The sequence below is a fragment of the Leptopilina boulardi genome, unplaced genomic scaffold (genome assembly GCF_019393585.1).
Source record: "Leptopilina boulardi isolate dan_hultmark-lab unplaced genomic scaffold, ZJU_Lbou_2.1 LbouV2_144, whole genome shotgun sequence".
In the NCBI taxonomy this organism is placed as follows: domain Eukaryota; kingdom Metazoa; phylum Arthropoda; class Insecta; order Hymenoptera; family Figitidae; genus Leptopilina; species Leptopilina boulardi.
In genome coordinates, this window is record NW_026137690.1 from 2,261,195 (window position 1) to 2,279,551 (window position 18,357).

General features: G+C 22.4%; 1 protein-coding gene across 1 annotated transcript in view; it reads right to left on the minus strand.

Annotated features, from left to right (window-relative positions):
* Nucleotides 1–18,357, minus strand: part of LOC127291612 (phosphatase and actin regulator 4-like) — a 181,937-nt gene that overhangs the window by 147,527 nt on the left and 16,053 nt on the right. Inside the window, exons 2-4 of the mRNA XM_051320815.1 lie at nt 8,847–9,011; nt 6,337–6,435; nt 1,831–2,100 (exon numbers count right to left, since the gene is read on the minus strand). Of these exons, the coding sequence (XP_051176772.1) occupies nt 1,831–2,095 (265 nt within the window). The 5' untranslated portion in view covers nt 2,096–2,100; nt 6,337–6,435; nt 8,847–9,011. The remainder of the gene's footprint in view (nt 1–1,830; nt 2,101–6,336; nt 6,436–8,846; nt 9,012–18,357) is intronic.

Consider the following 18,357-nt stretch of genomic DNA (forward strand, 5'->3'; position numbering starts at 1 on the left):
TTTTTGGAAAATTTCTGAAATTTAATTATTTAAAACCATTTTTCAATTAAATATTTTATAACATTCAATAATTGTTTGAAATTAAAAAAAATTAAAAAATTAAAAAATTCTCTTCAAAATTCATTTCCAAAAATTTCAACTTTAATTCATAAAAATTCAATTATTTTTTAATGATTTCTATCATATTCTCAAAAAATTGAATTATCTGAAGCATTCTTGAAATTAAAAATTTTGAAATTGAATTTTTGTCTATAATTTCTAATAAAATTTTTCAGCTACAAAAATTACTGAATATTTCAATTAAAAATCACATGAAATTCAAATTATTTTCAAAAATTACAATTTAAAACATTGTAAAATTTAATTATTTTCAAAAATTTTCAAAAACTTTTTGAAATTTAATTATTTAAAAATTCAATTATCTAAAACTATTTTTCAATTAAAAATTTTATGAAATTCAATAATTGTTTGAAATTTTAAAAAAATTAGCAAATTCAACAAATTCTCTTGAAATTCAATTATTTTTAACGATTTCAAACATCAATTCATCCAAAATTCAATTATTTTTAAAAAAATTTCAAAAATTGAAATATCTGAAGCATTTTTCAATTAAAAAATTTAAAAATTGAATTTTTGTTGGTAATTTAAAAAAAAAATTCTTCATCAAAAGAAATTTTAATTAATTTTTTTTTATCAAAAACACTTGAAATTCAATTATTTCAAACATTTTAATTGTAAATCATTAAAAAAATCAATTACTTTTAAGTTTTAAAGATTTTTTTAAAAATTATTTGATAAAATATTTTCAATTCTATATTATGTAAACTTTAATTATTGTCTGAAATTTAATAAAATCGTTTTAAATTTCAATTACTTTTAAAATTTCTGAAATTTAATTCTATTTAAAAATTCAATTATCTAAATATTTCAATTAAAAGTCACTTTGAGTTAAATTATTATTTTCAAAAATTTCTAATTCAAATCCTTCTAAAATTTAATTTTTACCAAAAAAAATTTTCATTTGAAACTTTTACAAATTTAATTAATTAAAAATTCAATTATCTAAATTTTTCAATTAAATACTTTAAAAAATAAATTTTAAAATTTAATTTTTCATCTGTAATTTTGAAAAAAAAAAAATATTTTTCAAATTCAATTAATTTTTATTTAAATCCTTCTAAAATTTAATTTTTTCCAAAAAAAAATTTTCATTTAAAACTTTTACAAATTTAATTAATTAAAAATTCAATTATCTAAATTTTTCAATTAAATACTTTGAAAAGTAAATTTTGAAATTTAATTTTTTATCTATAATTTCGAAAAAAAAATTGTTTCCAAAATTCAATTAATTTAAGCTCAAAAAAAAATCCTCAGTTATACTGGACCAATGGTGCCAGTTAAGAGTTAAAAAAAATTCTTTAAAATAATTTAAATTAATAATTTTAACATAATCTGAATAATAAAAATTCTCTATTTTCTCTATTAAAAAAAAAAAAAAAAAAAAATTCCCCCAATGCAGATAAATAAACCTTAATAGATTTGTTTTCTTTATGAAACATTTTTAATATTGTATTCCTCTTTTTTGAGGGTTTGATGTTTTTTGTGAAGTTATCTGAATAATAAACATTCTTTATGAAACGTCCTCCTGCTTCTTCAATTTGAACTCGAAAAAATTCTCGAGTCTACTGAACTCATGGTACCATTTGCACTACTAAATAAATAAATTGTTAATAATAAATGGAAATAATAATTGTAAATAATAAATATAAATAAATAAATTTAAAAAAAAAATTTTTTTTTTATATAAAAAAAAAAAAAAAATTGTCCCACCTTGTGCGTTTCCATTATGTTGGGCAGCCTGCGGCATTCCTTGATAAAGAGACGAGAGATGTGGTGAATTTTGATTGTTGGGCGTCCCCGATATTGAATTGGCAGTCGTCGGGGTCGACGTCGTCGATGATGGTGGTTTCTGGGATTGCTGACCAGCAGTCATCCCCGTTATCAAAGTGGTACCACCATTACCGGTACCGTTGCCCGGTTGATGTTGTTGCTGTTGAGGAGTCGGTGGTTTCTGGCTAATTCTCGTCTCACCCATGGGACCTGAATCTCATTAACAAAATTACAAAATTACTTTAGAAAATTTCACATTAATGGACCAAATCATTAAAATAAAATAAAAAAAAATTAATAATTTAATTTTTTTTTACCCTATTACATGACAAAAATTATTTTTAAGACAAATTTTCAAATTAGCAGAATTTCTTTTTATACAAAAATTTTTACTGAACAAAATTTTTAGCTTACAGTATTTTTTGGTTGTTCAGTGAAAATTTTTGTATAAAATGAAATTCTGTCAAATTCTAATTTAAAAATTGTAAATCCCTCTTAAAAATATAATTATTTCTAATCATTCCAAGGCAAATATTATATTAATTAATTTGAAGAAGAAAAAAATTAATTGAAATATTATTAAGTAATTTAAAAAATTAATTTTTCAATTAAAATTGAAAAACGCGATTGATTCAATAAAGATAATAGATAATTAAATTCACGGAGAATTATTAAATGTCTAATAAGAAATTCAGAAAATGAAATCAATATGATTTCAATTAGAAATTATAAATGTATGTGTGTGTGTATAATGAAACAACCATCAATCACGATTTAGGCGACATCTGGTCAATGGGGTCGACAATAATAAGAAGGATGCGATGTCGATAAGAAAGGTAGCGAAGCAAAATAGCTGATATATTTACTGCGCTCATAAAAAGGTTCAAAAACAAATTTTAAACTAAAATGATTCTTCACTAAATTAATTATTTTTTAAATAATTTTAATGAAATACATCACAAATTTAATTATATCAAAATTATTTTTTCAATTAAAATTTTTTATGAAATTTAACAATTGTTTATAATTTAAAAACAAAAAATATCACAATAAAATTGCATTATTTTTTGAAAAATTTCAATTCAAAATAAACTAAAATTCAATTATTACCCGAAATTTTAATTAAAAATCAATTAAAAATCCAATAATTATCAAAAATTTTCAATTTAAAATTTAATTATTTACCAAGTTTTCAATTTAAAATGAAACAAAAATTCAATTATTTTCTAAATTTAAAATCAAAATTAAATTTCATTATTCTTAAAAAAATTAAATTAAAAATTAATTCAATTTTCAATAATTTGAATTTAAAAGCATCTAAAATTTAATTATTTCTAAAATTTTCTATCGAAAAATTTTTTTTTTGATATTTAATAATTTCAATTATAACCCTAAGGAAATTCAATGTATTTTTAACTATTTTAATAATATTCTTTGAAATTTCAACTATCTGAAACCATTTTTCATTTAAAAATGATTTTCAAATTATTGTATTTTGTCCGCATTTTCAAATAAATTTTTAGTGAAATCATCTAAAATTTTAAATGCAAAACACTTAAAGTTTCAATTAATTTCAAAAATTTCAATTTTAAATCTTTGAAAATTCAATTAAATTTAAAAAATTAAAATACATCACAAATTCACTTATATCAAAATTATTTTTTCAATTAAAATTTTTATGAAATTTAACAATTGTTTATAATTTAAAAAAAAATATCACAATAAAATTGCATTATTTTTTGAAAAATTTCAATTCAAAATAAACTAAAATTCAATTATTACCCGAAATTTTAATTAAAAATCAATTAAAAATCCAATAATTATCAAAAATTTTCAATTTAAAATTTAATTATTTACCAAGTTTTCAATTTAAAATGAAACAAAAATTCAATTATTTTCTATCGAAAATTTTTTTTTTGAAATTTAATAATTTCAATTATAACTCTAAGGAAATTCATTGTTTTTTTAACTATTTTAATAATATTCTTTGAAATTTCAACTATCTGAAACCATTTTTCAATTAAAAATGATTTTCAAATTATTGTATTTTGTCCGCATTTTCAAATAAATTTTTAGTGAAATAATCTAAAATTTTAAATGCAAAACACTTAAAGTTTCAATTAATTTCAAAAATTTCAATTTTAAATCTTTGAAAATTCAATTAAATTTAAAAAATTAAAATACATCACAAATTCACTTATATCAAAATTATTTTTTCAATTAAAATTTTTATGAAATTTAACAATTGTTTATAATTTAAAAAAAAATATCACAATAAAATTGCATTATTTTTTGAAAAATTTCAATTCAAAATAAACTAAAATTCAATTATTACCCGAAATTTTAATTAAAAATCAATTAAAAATCCAATAATTATCAAAAATTTTCAATTTAAAATTTAATTATTTACTAAGTTTTCAATTTAAAATGAAACAAAAATTCAATTATTTTCTAAAATTTCTATTCAAAATTTTATTATCCAAATTTTCAATCAAAAATGAACTTAAATTATAGGGCTTCTCATGCCCGTGTATAACTTGAAATAAATAAATAAATAAATTAAATTATTATCCAAAATTTCAATTAAAATTCAATTATTTCCCAAAAATTTTCAATTCAAAATGAACTGAAATTCAATTATTTTCCAAATTTAAAATCAAAATTAAATTTCATTATTCTCAAAAAATTTGAATTCAAAATTAATTGAATTTTCAATAATTTGAACTTAAAAGCATCTAAAATTTAATTATTTCTAAAATTTTCCATCGAAAATTTTTTTTTTTTTTAAATTTAATAATTTCAATTATAACTCTAAGGAAATTCAATTATTTTTAACTATTTTAATAATATTTTTTGAAATTTCAACTATCTGAAACCATTTTTTAATTAAAAATGATTTTTAAATTATTGTATTTTGTCCGCATTTTCAAATAAATTTTTAGGGAAATCATCTAAAATTTTAATTACAAAAAACATTTAAAGTTTCAATTAATTTCAAAAATCTCAATTTTAAATCTTTGAAAATTCAATTAAATTTAAAAAATGTTTTCCAAAAATTGTTTGATAAATTATTTTTAGTTCTGTAAAATTTAATAATTGTTTGAAAATTAACAATATATCTTTTGAAATTTAATTATTTCTAAAAATTTCAACTTTAACCCTTCAAAAAGGATTATTATTAAAAACAAAAAAAATTTCTATTTAAAAATCTGTAAAATATTTTTATTAAAATAAAAAACAAATCCACATTTTTGTTTAGAATATAAATCAACTGAAACGACTTTTTTGTGTCTTTAAGTTGATTCAAGGCCTGTGTTTTTATAATTAATATTTAATATAGGTATTCGTTGGCCCCTGGTACCTTAAAAATCAATTTTTAAAAATTAATTTTTTTCAAATTTACTATCTTGTACGAAATTTCCTGGCGCATCATTTTTCTCATCATACATTTTTTGTATTTGTATACAATTTTTGAATCAATATACAACTTTAAAAAAAATTTCGTTGATAAACGTTGTGTACTTCAGCTTCGTGAATTGAATTTTCGAATTTGGAATTTTAAAGAAACTTATTCTGAAATTTGGAAACATAATTATACAACTTTGGCAAAAATGAGAAAAAGAATATTGTCAAAATTTGACACGTCATAAGATTACTATTCAAAAAAACACGTGAAATCAGAAAAGGCCAACTTCAAGTTAGGACAGAAGGACAGACACCAAGCATTTTATTATTATAAAATTTTTATTTAATACAATTTCAATTTTCTTTTAGCTGAATTTTTAATTTTTTAAAAATTTTGTAAATTGATTTTTCGACTATTATAAAAATTCTCCAATAAAAAAAAAAAAAAAAAAAATCAATTTAATGGAAATTTTTGCAAAAAATATAATTGCAATAAATACAAAAATTTGACTAAAAGAAAATTCTATTTAATAAAATTCTATTTTATAGAATTCTATTGAAATAAAAATTCTCAAACAAATTAATTTTAGACACTATTCATACTTGGAAAAAAATTGAGGATTAGAGAGGATAAAAAATGATTTTATCATAAATATACATATAGTTTCAACGACCACCTTCCATTGGGGAATCGATTGTGAGATAAAGAACTTTTAACCTGTCTGACTGAGTAAACATTTTAACGTCTTAACGTTAACTGACGTCTTATATAATAATTTACAAGAGCTGTCTCTTTTTGAGATAAATCCTGGGACAAAATTTTCAAATGGAAAAATGAAATTCCACGCAAACAAACTAGAAACTTTTGACTATATAGAACTATGTATATATTGTATAAATAAAATAATTCAACTTCCATCAAAATGTTGAAAGTGATTAACCAAACTAATTATTTAGACTATATATAATGTATATAATATGCGGTTGGCGCTCTTTGCAAACTTCTATAATTGCACATAAGAAATATTGATGCTGGCTCACCATTTTCTGGAATTGGTGTGATTGGACTCTCGGGTAACAGGATTCCTTTTTGCACCAATTCCTCTCTTTTTGCGCGAAACGAAATTTTTCTCTCGAGAGCTGAAATAAATAATGGCTAATAAGTATTTTTTTTTTTTTTTGAAAATTCGAGAAAGAAAAATATTTATTTAAAATACTAAAAAAAAAAAAAAACAAAAAAAAACTCTAATATAATTGAGGTGCATTTTTGTTCAATAAAATTCATTAATTAGAATTCTTATTTTTCAAAATTATACCAGAAATATTGATTTTTGAGAAGAATTTTTATTTCTTTAAATTAGTATTTTGCAAGACTAAAACGATTTTCTGTATTATAGAATTTTTCAATAACATAAAAATTCACACCACAGAATGCTAATAGAATGCTAATGTTATTTTGTATCAGAAATAATTTTAAACCAGAAAGAATTTTGTACCAAAAATAAATATTTGTACCAAAAAGAATTTTATATTAAAAATAATTTTGTGTCAAATATTATTTTTTACTGTGAAATAATTTTCAGCCAAAATGAATTTTGTACCAAAAAGAATTTTGTACCAGAATAAACTTTTATATTAGAAATAATTTTTTGTCAATATTATTTTCTACCAAAATAATTTTTTGTACCAAAATAATTATTGTACCAGAATAATATTTGTACTAGGAATTTTTTTTTGTACTAAAAATATTTTTGTACCAGAAATAATTATTTGCTAATGTTATTATGTACCAAAAATATATTGTACTAGAATTTTTTTTGTACCAGAAATCATTTTGTACCAAAAATAATTATATGCCATTATTATTATGTACAAAAATAATTGTTGTACCAGAATAATTTTTATACTAGGAATACTTTTGTACGAAAAATATTTTTGTACCAGAAATAAATTTGTGCCAAAAATTATTTTGTACAAAATTTAATTTTGTAACATAAATATTTTTAAACCAGAAGCAATTATTTTCTAATATTATTTTGTACCAGAAATTATTTTGAACAAGAAAGAATTTTGTAGCCAAAAATAAATTTTTGTACCAGAAAGAATTTTATACTAGTAATAATTTTGTGTCAATATTATTTTGTACTAAAATAATTTTTGTACTATGAATATTTTTGTACCAGAAATAATTGTATTCTAATTTTGTTTTGTACCAGAAATAATTATATGCTAATTTTATTTTGGACCAGAGACAATTTTGTACCAGAATAATTTTTGTACCAGAGTTTTTTTTGGACCAGAAATATTTTTATACTAGAAATAATAATTTTGAACTAGAAAGAATTTTGTACCAAAAATAAATTTTTGTACCAGAAAGAATTTTATACAAGAAATTAATTTTGTGTCAATATTATTTTGTACTAAAATAATTGTTGTACCAGAATAATTTTTGTACTAGGAATATTTTTGTACGAAAAATATTTTTGTACCAGAAATAATTATTTGCTAATGTTTTTTTGTTCCAAAAATATGTTGTACAAGAATTTTTTTGTACCAAAAATAATTCTATGCCAATATTACTTTGTACAAAAATTAATTTTGTACCAGAAATATTTTTAAACCTGAAGTAATTATTTTCTAATATTATTTTGTACCAGAAATAATTTTAAACTAGAAAGAATTTTGTAGGCAAAAATAAATTTTTGTACCAGAAAGAATTTTATACTAGAAATAATTTTGTGTCAATATTATTTTGTACCAAAATAATTTTTGTACCAAAATAATTGTTGTACCAGAATAATTTTTGTACCAAAATAATTTTTGTACTAGGAATATTTTTGTACGAAAAATATTTTTGTACCAGAAATAATTATATGCTAATGTTTTTTTTGTTCCAAAAATATGTTGTACTAGAATTTTTTTGTACCAGAAATAAATTTGTGCCAGAAATAATTTTGTACCAAAAATAATTTAATGCCAATATTATTTTGTACAAAAATAATTTTTGTACCAGAAATATTTTTAAAACTGCAGTAATTGTTTTCCAATATTATTTTGTACCAGAAATAATTTTGAACTGGAATGAATTTTGTACCAAAAATAAATTTTTGTACCAGAAAGAATTTTATACTAGAAATTAATTTTGTGTCAATATTATTTTGTACTAGAATAATTGTTGTACCAAAATAATTTTTGTACTAGGAATACTTTTGTACGAAAAATATTTTTGTACCAGAAATAATTATTTGCTAATGTTTTTTTTTTTGTTCCAAAAATGTGTTGTACAAGAATTTTTTTGTACCAGAAATAAATTTGTGTCAGAAATAATTTTGTACCAAAAATAATTTTGTACCAGAAATAATCATATTCTAATTTTATTTTGTACCAGAAATATTTTTGTACTAGAATTTATTTTTGTACCAGAAATAAAATTTGTGCCAGAAATAATTATTTGTCAATATTATTCTGTTAAATTAAAAAATTCGTTACAAATAGAAATTGAAAAAAAAATGAAATTAAAATTCATTTACAAAAAATTAATAAAAACTTACTTCTTGACGCAGCCTCAAATTTATCCGATTTCTTTTTTCGTTTCCATTTCCATGGTTTAAATAATCTTCCGAGTGCGGAAAATTTACTTTTCCTTTCAATCGGAGGTGTTCTGGCCCCAGAGCCCAAACTATTTGTTCGCAGAGCTGCTCCATTTTGTTTTTTTGCTGCAACAAAAAATAAATTCAAGATTATTATTATTATTATTATTATCATTATTTTTATTGTTATAATTATTATTATTTTTATTACTATTATGATTATTATTTTTATCGAATCAAATTTATATATTTAAAAAAAAAAAATAAAATAAAATCATTGTTTGTTTACATATTTTTAGTGATCAGACAAATATTTACTGTAGGAACATTGTTCAAATATTAATATCAAAAACTCGTGTATATAAATGTATATATATTTATCGTCCGAGGGAAAGTTTTACTATTTAATGATAAGAGCACACTCAATAACAACGAGGAATTCCCTCTTATCGACGGGTTTGTGTGTGAGAGAGAAAGAGAGATACGCTTTACAGGTGCTTGCATTACCCACATACATTTTATCACCGACTGAAGATAGGGCTTCGAATACACTATATATATATATATATTAGAGGGGCTACGCCCCCCTGTTTTAATCATTTTTTTTTTTTAATTTTCCATTGATCTTATTTTTCCAAATGAACCACCTATTTCAAAGAATTATTATTACAAATTCATTGAAATCTAAATAAATATTATTAAAATTAAAATTATTAAATTTTAATTAATAAATTAATTAAATTAATAATAAATAAATAATTAAATCAAATTAAAATCGACATTAAGAAATTATTTTTAAAAATAATTTCAATGAAATTGCCTAAAAACCAATAAATTATATTAAAAATTCTTGAAACGAACATAACCTTTAAATTCAAGTCATTTTTGGCGGGAACACCACCTCCACTTGCGGCTATATTGAAAGTCTTGAAATTAACATAACCTTAAAATTTATGTCATTTTTGGTGGGAAATACAGAGAGAGATGAGGGAAGGGTGAAGGACTTACTGCTTTATTAGGGTCTTAAAACAAACATAACCTCAAAATTTAGGTCAATTTTTGGCGGAGGAGGGGAAATGAGAGGAGGGAGGAGGGACTTGCGGCTATATTCAGAGCCTTAAAACGAACATAACCTAAAAATTTAGGTCATTTCTGGCGGGGGAGGGGAGGGGACTTGCGGCTATATTCAGAGCCTTGAAACGAAAATAATCTCAAAATTTAGGAGGGGGGACTCCCCCCCCTCCTAGGTCAAGAATTCTTGAAACAGCGGCGGCAATATCTTTTTGTAATATAGGAAGATATATATTCACCCTAAAAAAAGTAATTTTCAATCTAGAGGATTCCTCTAAAATAAATGCATATTTTCCTCTTAATTTTGGTATCAAAATTATTATTCTTCATTTAAGAGGATTTTCCTTTTAAATTAAATGTCGACATCCAAACCTCGTAAAATTGTTTTTAATGTCAAAGCCATCAATAAAATAATTATAATTTCAATCAAATAATAAAATCTTTGCAGAAAATACATTTTTAAATTAAAATTAAGTAAAATTATAATAGTTCATTTCAATATAATAATAAAAATTGTTTTTTAATATAACATTAACAATGTCATGTTTTTGGTTAATTATCAACATTTTATATTGATAATTAAAATACAAAAAATAAGTTTTCATTAATCAGTTGTAATGATTAACGAGATTTTCAGCGCAAAAATAATTTTAAAACATGATGATATGTTTAAAAGTTAACATTTTTTATAGGACAGAAAAAAATTTCATATATGAAATTATTTAACGTTTTAAAACTTTTAAAAAAAAAATAAAATAAAAAGATTTAAAAAATTCGAAAGATTCAAAAATGGGGTTATAGTATTTCTATTTACCTGAGTAGTAAAATTTCACAAGAAATATCCAAATTTTTTTAAATCTAAAAATAGCGTTAAAAATATTCATTTAATTTGAATTTAACTATATTTTCTGTATTTTTAATAAAGCAAATCCATTTTTTTGTCCTTTTTCTTGACATTTTACCAGAAATATTAAAACTGAAAGGTTAAAAAACAACTTCACAACTATCATACCCAGGGAAAGGGATCAAACGATTACATTATTTTTTTACGTTTCCTTTTTTTAAATCTTCTAAATTTAAAACGGAAAATCTTAATTAAAGAGGAAAATACAAAAGGAATCCTTTTGTCATTCTTCCATTAAAATGAAGAATAAAAATATTCTACATTTCAATTGAATAATCTTGTTTTAAGAGGAAATATTTAGAGGATATTAGAAGAGGAATTTTCCTCTAAGTATAAGATTACTTTTTTTTGGGTGTTGTAATTTTTTTAAAATCAATTTTTTAAAATTTTTATTAAACGGACTTTTGTAAAAATTAAATTTCTGAAAAAAAAATTTTTTTTTTTTATCAAATTACAGACAATTGAATATTAAAAAAAATTTTTAATTAAATAATTAAAAAATAATTTTAAATAATAATGATAATAAATACCTAATAACACAGCTCCACAAAAAAAAGTGTCATGTACTTTTTATTATTATTTTATTAATTAGATAATAATAATAATAAATAGGGTCAGTTGGGGTAAATGGGGAGAAAATCGCTATTTTTCACAAATTACGTGAGAGGTAATATTTAATAAAAAATAAATAAAAATATATTACTATAATAAAATTATCCCTCATAATATAAAAATTTGTCCCGATATTTCCGTTCCTTTCAAATAAATATAAATTTTCACCTCACTTAATTTAATAAGAAAGAAAATAAAGAAACCTAAATTTGTGTGCGACATGTTGAAAAATAAACGACAAACTGGGAATAACACAATATACTTAATGTTAAAGAAAGGATATAAGAATAAAAGGGGGACAAGAATCTCCTGAAATAGCAATTTTAGAAATTCCCAAGGGAGAAAAAGAGAGTGAGTGAGAGAGAGAGAGAGAGAGAGAGAAAAAAAGATTCAAGGGTCGATATTGAGGTAGGTCAGTGAAAAAGTGCTTCATTTCCAGGGGGAAACGAAAGATTATGTCTTCACTGAGCGTTTTAAGGTTATACCCTTCCTCAACCCAATAAAACAAACTTTAATACTTTTTAATCAATTTTTCAAGGCAGTAAGAAGGAAAAAAATTTTTTTTTTTTTTTATGTAAATTGTAAAATTTCTTTTTTAAATCTTTGTCTTTTTTATAAAAAAAAAAGAAAAAAATTTATTCTTTAAATGATTCTACAACTATGTTACTTTTACCATTATTACAGAAAGATAAACAAATTTAGAAAAAAGGGTACAATTATTACGGAATGACCAAAAAAAAATTTTTTTAAAAACTGTTATAACTTCGAAACAAATTAACGGATCGTTAATGTAACTTAATAATTATGTTCTTTGCTATAGTAGAAAAAATACGAATTTAGGAAAAAAAGGTGTGGAATTATTACGGAATGACCCCCAAAAAAAAAAAAAAAATACATAAAATGATTATAACTTTGAAAAAATTTAATGAATTGTTATGCAACATTTATAATTAGGCTTTTTACTGTGAATTACATCCGTTAGAGCCAAAAAATATAAATTTAGGGACAAAAAGCGTAAAATTAATACGGAATGACCCAAAAAAAAATTCAAAAAACGCTTATAACTTCTAAACAAATTAATGAATTGTTATGAAACTTGGTAATTTTATTCTTTGCTATGAATGATACCCTTTAAAGGAGAAAAAATACTAAATTAGAAAAATAGAATTTAATTATTACGGAATGACCCAAAAAAAAAAACCAAAAAACGCTTAAAACTTCCAAACAAGTTAATAAATCATTAAGAAACTTTAAAATTAGATTCTTTACTGTAAATAACACTCGTTAAAGCCAAAAAATATAAATTTAGGAAAAAAAAGCGCAAAATTAATAAGGAATGACCCCAAAAAAATACAAAAAACGCTTATAACTTCGAAACAATTTAACGGATCGTTATGAAACTTGGTAATTGTGTTTTTTGCTATAAATTGCAGCCTTTAAAGGCGAAAAAAATTCGAATTTAGAAAAAAAAGTTTAAATTTGTTACGGAATGACCCTAAAAAAAATTCAAAAAACGTTTATAACTTGCAAACAAGTTAATGAATCGTTATGAAACTTTACAGTTAGGTTCTTTACTCTAAATGACAATAGTTAAAGCCACAAAATATAAATTTAGGAACAAAAAGCGCAAAATTAATAAGGAATGACCCCAAAAAAATACAAAAAACGCTTATAACTTCTAAACACATTAATGGATTGTTAAGAAACTTGGTAATTTTGTTCTTTACTATGAATGATACCCTTTAAAGTAGAAAAAATATAAATTTAGGGACAAAAAGCGCAAAATTAATACGAAATGACCCCAAAAAAAATCCAAAAACGGTTGTAACTTTTAAATAAATTAACGGATCTTTGAGAAATTTGGTAATTATGTTCTTTGCTATGAATAACACCCCTTAAAGGCGAAAAAATACTAAATTAGAAAAATAGAATTTAATTATTACGGAATGACCCAAAAAAAAAATCCAAAAAACGCTTAAAACTTCCAAACAAGTTAAAAAATCGTTATGAAACTTTACAATTAGGTTCTTTACTGTAAATTACACTCTCTAAAGCCATAAAGTATAAATTTAGTAACAAAAAGCGCAAAATTAATACGGAATGACCCAAAAAAAAATCCAAAAAACGCTTATAACTTCAAAACAGTTTAATGCATTTTTATGAAATTTGAGAATTTTGTTCTTTGCTACGAATGGCACACATTAAAAGGCAATTTCGAGATATTCTCACCTAAAAGTGCAAAAAATTTGTTTTTTAAATCAATATTTTAGGTTATCTTTCAAAATTCATTTGAAATAGTAAAAATAGTACTTTCATATTCTGTGACGTTTCTTGAAAAAAAAAAAAATTATCTGTTGATGTTACACGGCCTTAAATTTTGTCAAAAAAAAACGTCTTTTTTGAACTTTTAGGTTAGAATATACCGAAAACTTGATCTTCTATGTCAATTCTTAATTTAAATTTGGATTTTGCTTTTAATGGCTGTAATTCATAGCAAAAAATATAATTACCAAATTTCATAACGATCCATTAATTTCTTTAGAAGTTATAAGCGTTTTTTTTTTTGGAGTCATTCCGTAACAATTTTACGATTTTCTTCCTAAATTTGTATTTTTTCACCTTTAACGGATGGCATTTATACCAAAGAATATAATTACCATGTTTCAAAACGATACGTTAATTGCTTTTGAATTTAATAATTGTTTTTTTTTTTGGATTTTTTTGGCGTAATTCCGTAAAAATTGTACCCTTTTTTTTCCAAAATTTGTATTTTTATCGCATTTAAAGATTCCCATTCATATAGCAAAGAACATAACTATCAAATTTCACAACGATCTGTTAATTTGGTTACAAGTTATAACTGTTTTTTTGGAATTTTTTTTTTTTTTGGGTCATTCCGTAATAATTACACAACATTTTTCCTAAATTTATATTTTATGGCATTAACGAGTATTATTTACAGTAAAGAATCTAATTGTAAAGTTTCATAACGATTTATTAAATTGTTTAGAAGTTATAAGCGTTTTTTTTGGAATTTTTTTTTTGGGCCATTCCGTAATAATTAAATTCAATTTTTCTAATTTAGTATTTTTTCGCCTTTAAGGGGTGTTATTCATGGCAAAGAACATAACTACCAAATTTCTCAACAATCCGTTAATTTCTTTAAAAGTTACAACCGTTTTTTGAATTTTTTTTGGGGTCATTCCGTATTAATTTTGCGCTTTTTGTTTCTAAATTTATATTTTTTTGGCTTTAACGGGTGTCTTTTACAATAAAGAACCTAATTATAAAGTTATATAATGATTCATTAATTTGTTTCGAAGTTACAACCGTTTTTTGAATTTTTTTTGGGGTCATTCCGTAACAAATTTAAAATTTTTTTTTCTAAATTCGTATTTTTTTCGCCTTTAAAGTGTGCCATTTATAGCAAAGAACACAATTACCAAGTTTGATAACGATTCGTTAATTTGTTTCGAAGTTATAAGCGTTTTTTGGATTTTTTTTGGGGTCATTCCGTATTAATTTTGCGCTTTTTGTCCCTAAATTTATATTTTATGGCTTTAACGAGTGTCATTCACAGTAAAGAACCTAATTATAAAGTTTTATAATGATTCATTAATTTGTTTCGAAGTTACAACCGTTTTTTGGATTTTTTTTTTTGGGTCATTCCGTAATAATTCCACACCTTTTTTTCCTAAATTTATATTTTTCCCCCTTTTAAAGCGCGATATCTAAAGAAGGCTTTTTCTTTAAAAGTCATTTTTAATAGATTCTTTCACTAGATTGCTAAAATTAATTCTAATCTAAAAAAAAAAAAACAATCGTTTTGCCTCAAAATTGATAAACATTTCCTAAAATTCACAAATATAATAATCTGATTAAAACTTATATAAAGCAAACATTATGTATTTAACAAGTGGACCTAAATTATGTGGATTAACGCAATTTACAGAGATAAATAAATAATCATATTCTCCAAGGAGAGGAAATTACGTGGATGGAATAAAATATCTGTTAGCGAAGAGAGGAAGAGGAGAGAGAGGGAGAGAGAGAGAGAGAGAGAGAGAGAGAGAGTACAAGTCTACAGCGCGTACTCCCTAGGAACTAAGGGATGCTGGGGCGTTGCTATGACTACCCTGCTTTGTTTTCTGTTCCCAATTACCTGGACGTTGGTTACCAACCTACCACAAAGTCCCTAGAACAGAGTTATCACGGTATAAGTCAATGCAACATTAATGTCAGAAAACATCTCTATTACCCCCGTTACAATCTGGTTGTTTCATCATATAATTTATACGCAAAAAAGAAAACATAAAGCTAAACGAATACCTCGAAGCAAATAATAAAAATTAATTATATATATAAAAAAAATTATAAAAATTATTATTATTATTATTATTATTTTATTTATCATAATTATTGTTGAGCAAAATTTTTATTTTTTCAAATTAGTATTTTGCAAGATTAAACGATTTTCTATATTACAGAATTTTTCAATAACCAAAAATTCACTTTACAGAATTTTTATTTGCTCGAATTTTCATTTAACATAATACGACATTTTGTAAAGAATTTTTATTGAGTAGAATTTCTTTGCATAGAATTTTCATTTGTTCCAATTATTATTATTTGATTGAATTTCCATAAAACCGATTTTTCAGTTCAAAATTTCTGATAAAATTTCCATTTGTCCAAAATTGCAAAAATGTCCGAACAAACAATCGACAGAAAAATCGTGCCAAAATCTTTGTGTCAATTCTTTATTCGGCAATTTGCAAATTATTATTTCTAATTTAAAAATATTTCTGTTACACAATCATAATGACCAATAATTATTTCTGGCACAAATTTTATTTCTGGTACAAAAAAAAAAAAAAAAAAAAAAATTCTAGTACAAAAATATTACCAATACAAAATAAAATTAGCATATAATTATTTCTGGTACATAAATATTTTTTGGTAGAAAAATATTCTTAGTACAAAAATTATTCTAGTACAACAATTATTCTGGTACAACAATTACTCTGCTACAAAATAATATTGACATAAAAATTATTTTTAGTATAAAATTCTTTCTAATACAAATTTTGTTTTTGATATAAATTTATTTTGGCACAAATTTATTTCTGGTACAAAAAAATTCCTATAGTACAAAAATAATTACTTCTGGTTTAAAAATATTTCTGGTACAAAAATAATTTTGGTACAAAATAATATTGGCATAGAATTATTTATGGTACAAAAATAATTCGGGTACAAAAATTATTTCTGGTACAAAAATATTTCTGGTTAAAAAAAAACTCGGGTACAAAAATTATTCTGGTACAAAACCATTTCTAGTCCAAAAGTATTTCTGGTCCAAAAAAACTCGGATACAAAAATTATTCTGGTACAAAAATATTTCTGGTCCAAAATAAAATTAGCATATAATTATTTCTGGTACAGAAATATTTTTTGGTACAAAAATATTCTTAGTACAAAAATTATTCTGGTACAACAATTATTCTGGTACAAAAATTACTCTGCTACAAAATAATATTGACATAAAAATTATTTCTAGTATAAAATTCTTTCTGATACAAATTTTGTTTTTGGTATAAAATTTATTTTGGCACAAATTTATTTCTGGTACAAAAAAATTCCTATAGTACAAAAATAATTACTTCTGGTTTAAAAATATTTCTGGTACAAAAATAATTTTGGTACAAAATAATATTGGCATAGAATTATTTATGGTACAAAAATAATTCGGGTACAAAAATTATTTCTGGTACAAAAATATTTCTGGTTAAAAAAAAACTCGGGTACAAAAATTATTCTGGTACAAAACCATTTCTAGTCCAAAAGTATTTCTGGTCCAAAAAAACTCGGATACAAAAATTATTCTGGTACAAAAATATTTCTGGTCCAAAATAAAATTAGCATATAATTATTTCTGGTACAGAAATATTTTTTGGTACAAAAATATTCTTAGTACAAAAATTATTCTGGTACAACAATTATTCTGGTACAACAATTACTCTGCTACAAAATAATAATGACATAAAAATTATTTCTAGTATAAAATTCTTTCTGATACAAATTTTGTTTTTGGTATAAAATTTATTTTGGCACAAATTTATTTCTGGTACAAAAAAATTCCTATAGTACAAAAATAATTACTTCTGGTTTAAAAATATTTCTGGTACAAAAATAATTTTGGTACAAAATAATATTGGCATAGAATTATTTATGGTACAAAAATAATTCGGGTACAAAAATTATTTCTGGTACAAAAATATTTCTGGTTAAAAAAAAACTCGGGTACAAAAATTATTCTGGTACAAAACCATTTCTAGTCCAAAAGTATTTCTGGTCCAAAAAAACTCGGATACAAAAATTATTCTGGTACAAAAATATTTCTGGTCCAAAATAAAATTAGCATATAATTATTTCTGGTACAGAAATATTTTTTGGTACAAAAATATTCTTAGTACAAAAATTATTCTGGTACAACAATTATTCTGGTACAACAATTACTCTGCTACAAAATAATATTGACATAAAAATTATTTCTAGTATAAAATTCTTTCTGATACAAATTTTGTTTTTGGTATAAAATTTATTTTGGCACAAATTTATTTCTGGTACAAAAAAATTCCTATAGTACAAAAATAATTACTTCTGGTTTAAAAATATTTCTGGTACAAAAATAATTTTGGTACAAAATAATATTGGCATATAATTATTTCTGGTACAAAAATAATTCGGGTACAAAATTATTTCTGGTACAAAAATAATTTTGGTACAAAATAATATTGGCATATAATTATTTCTGGTACAAAAATAATTCGGGTACAAAATTATTTCTGGTACAAAAATATTTCTGTATAATAAAAACTCGGG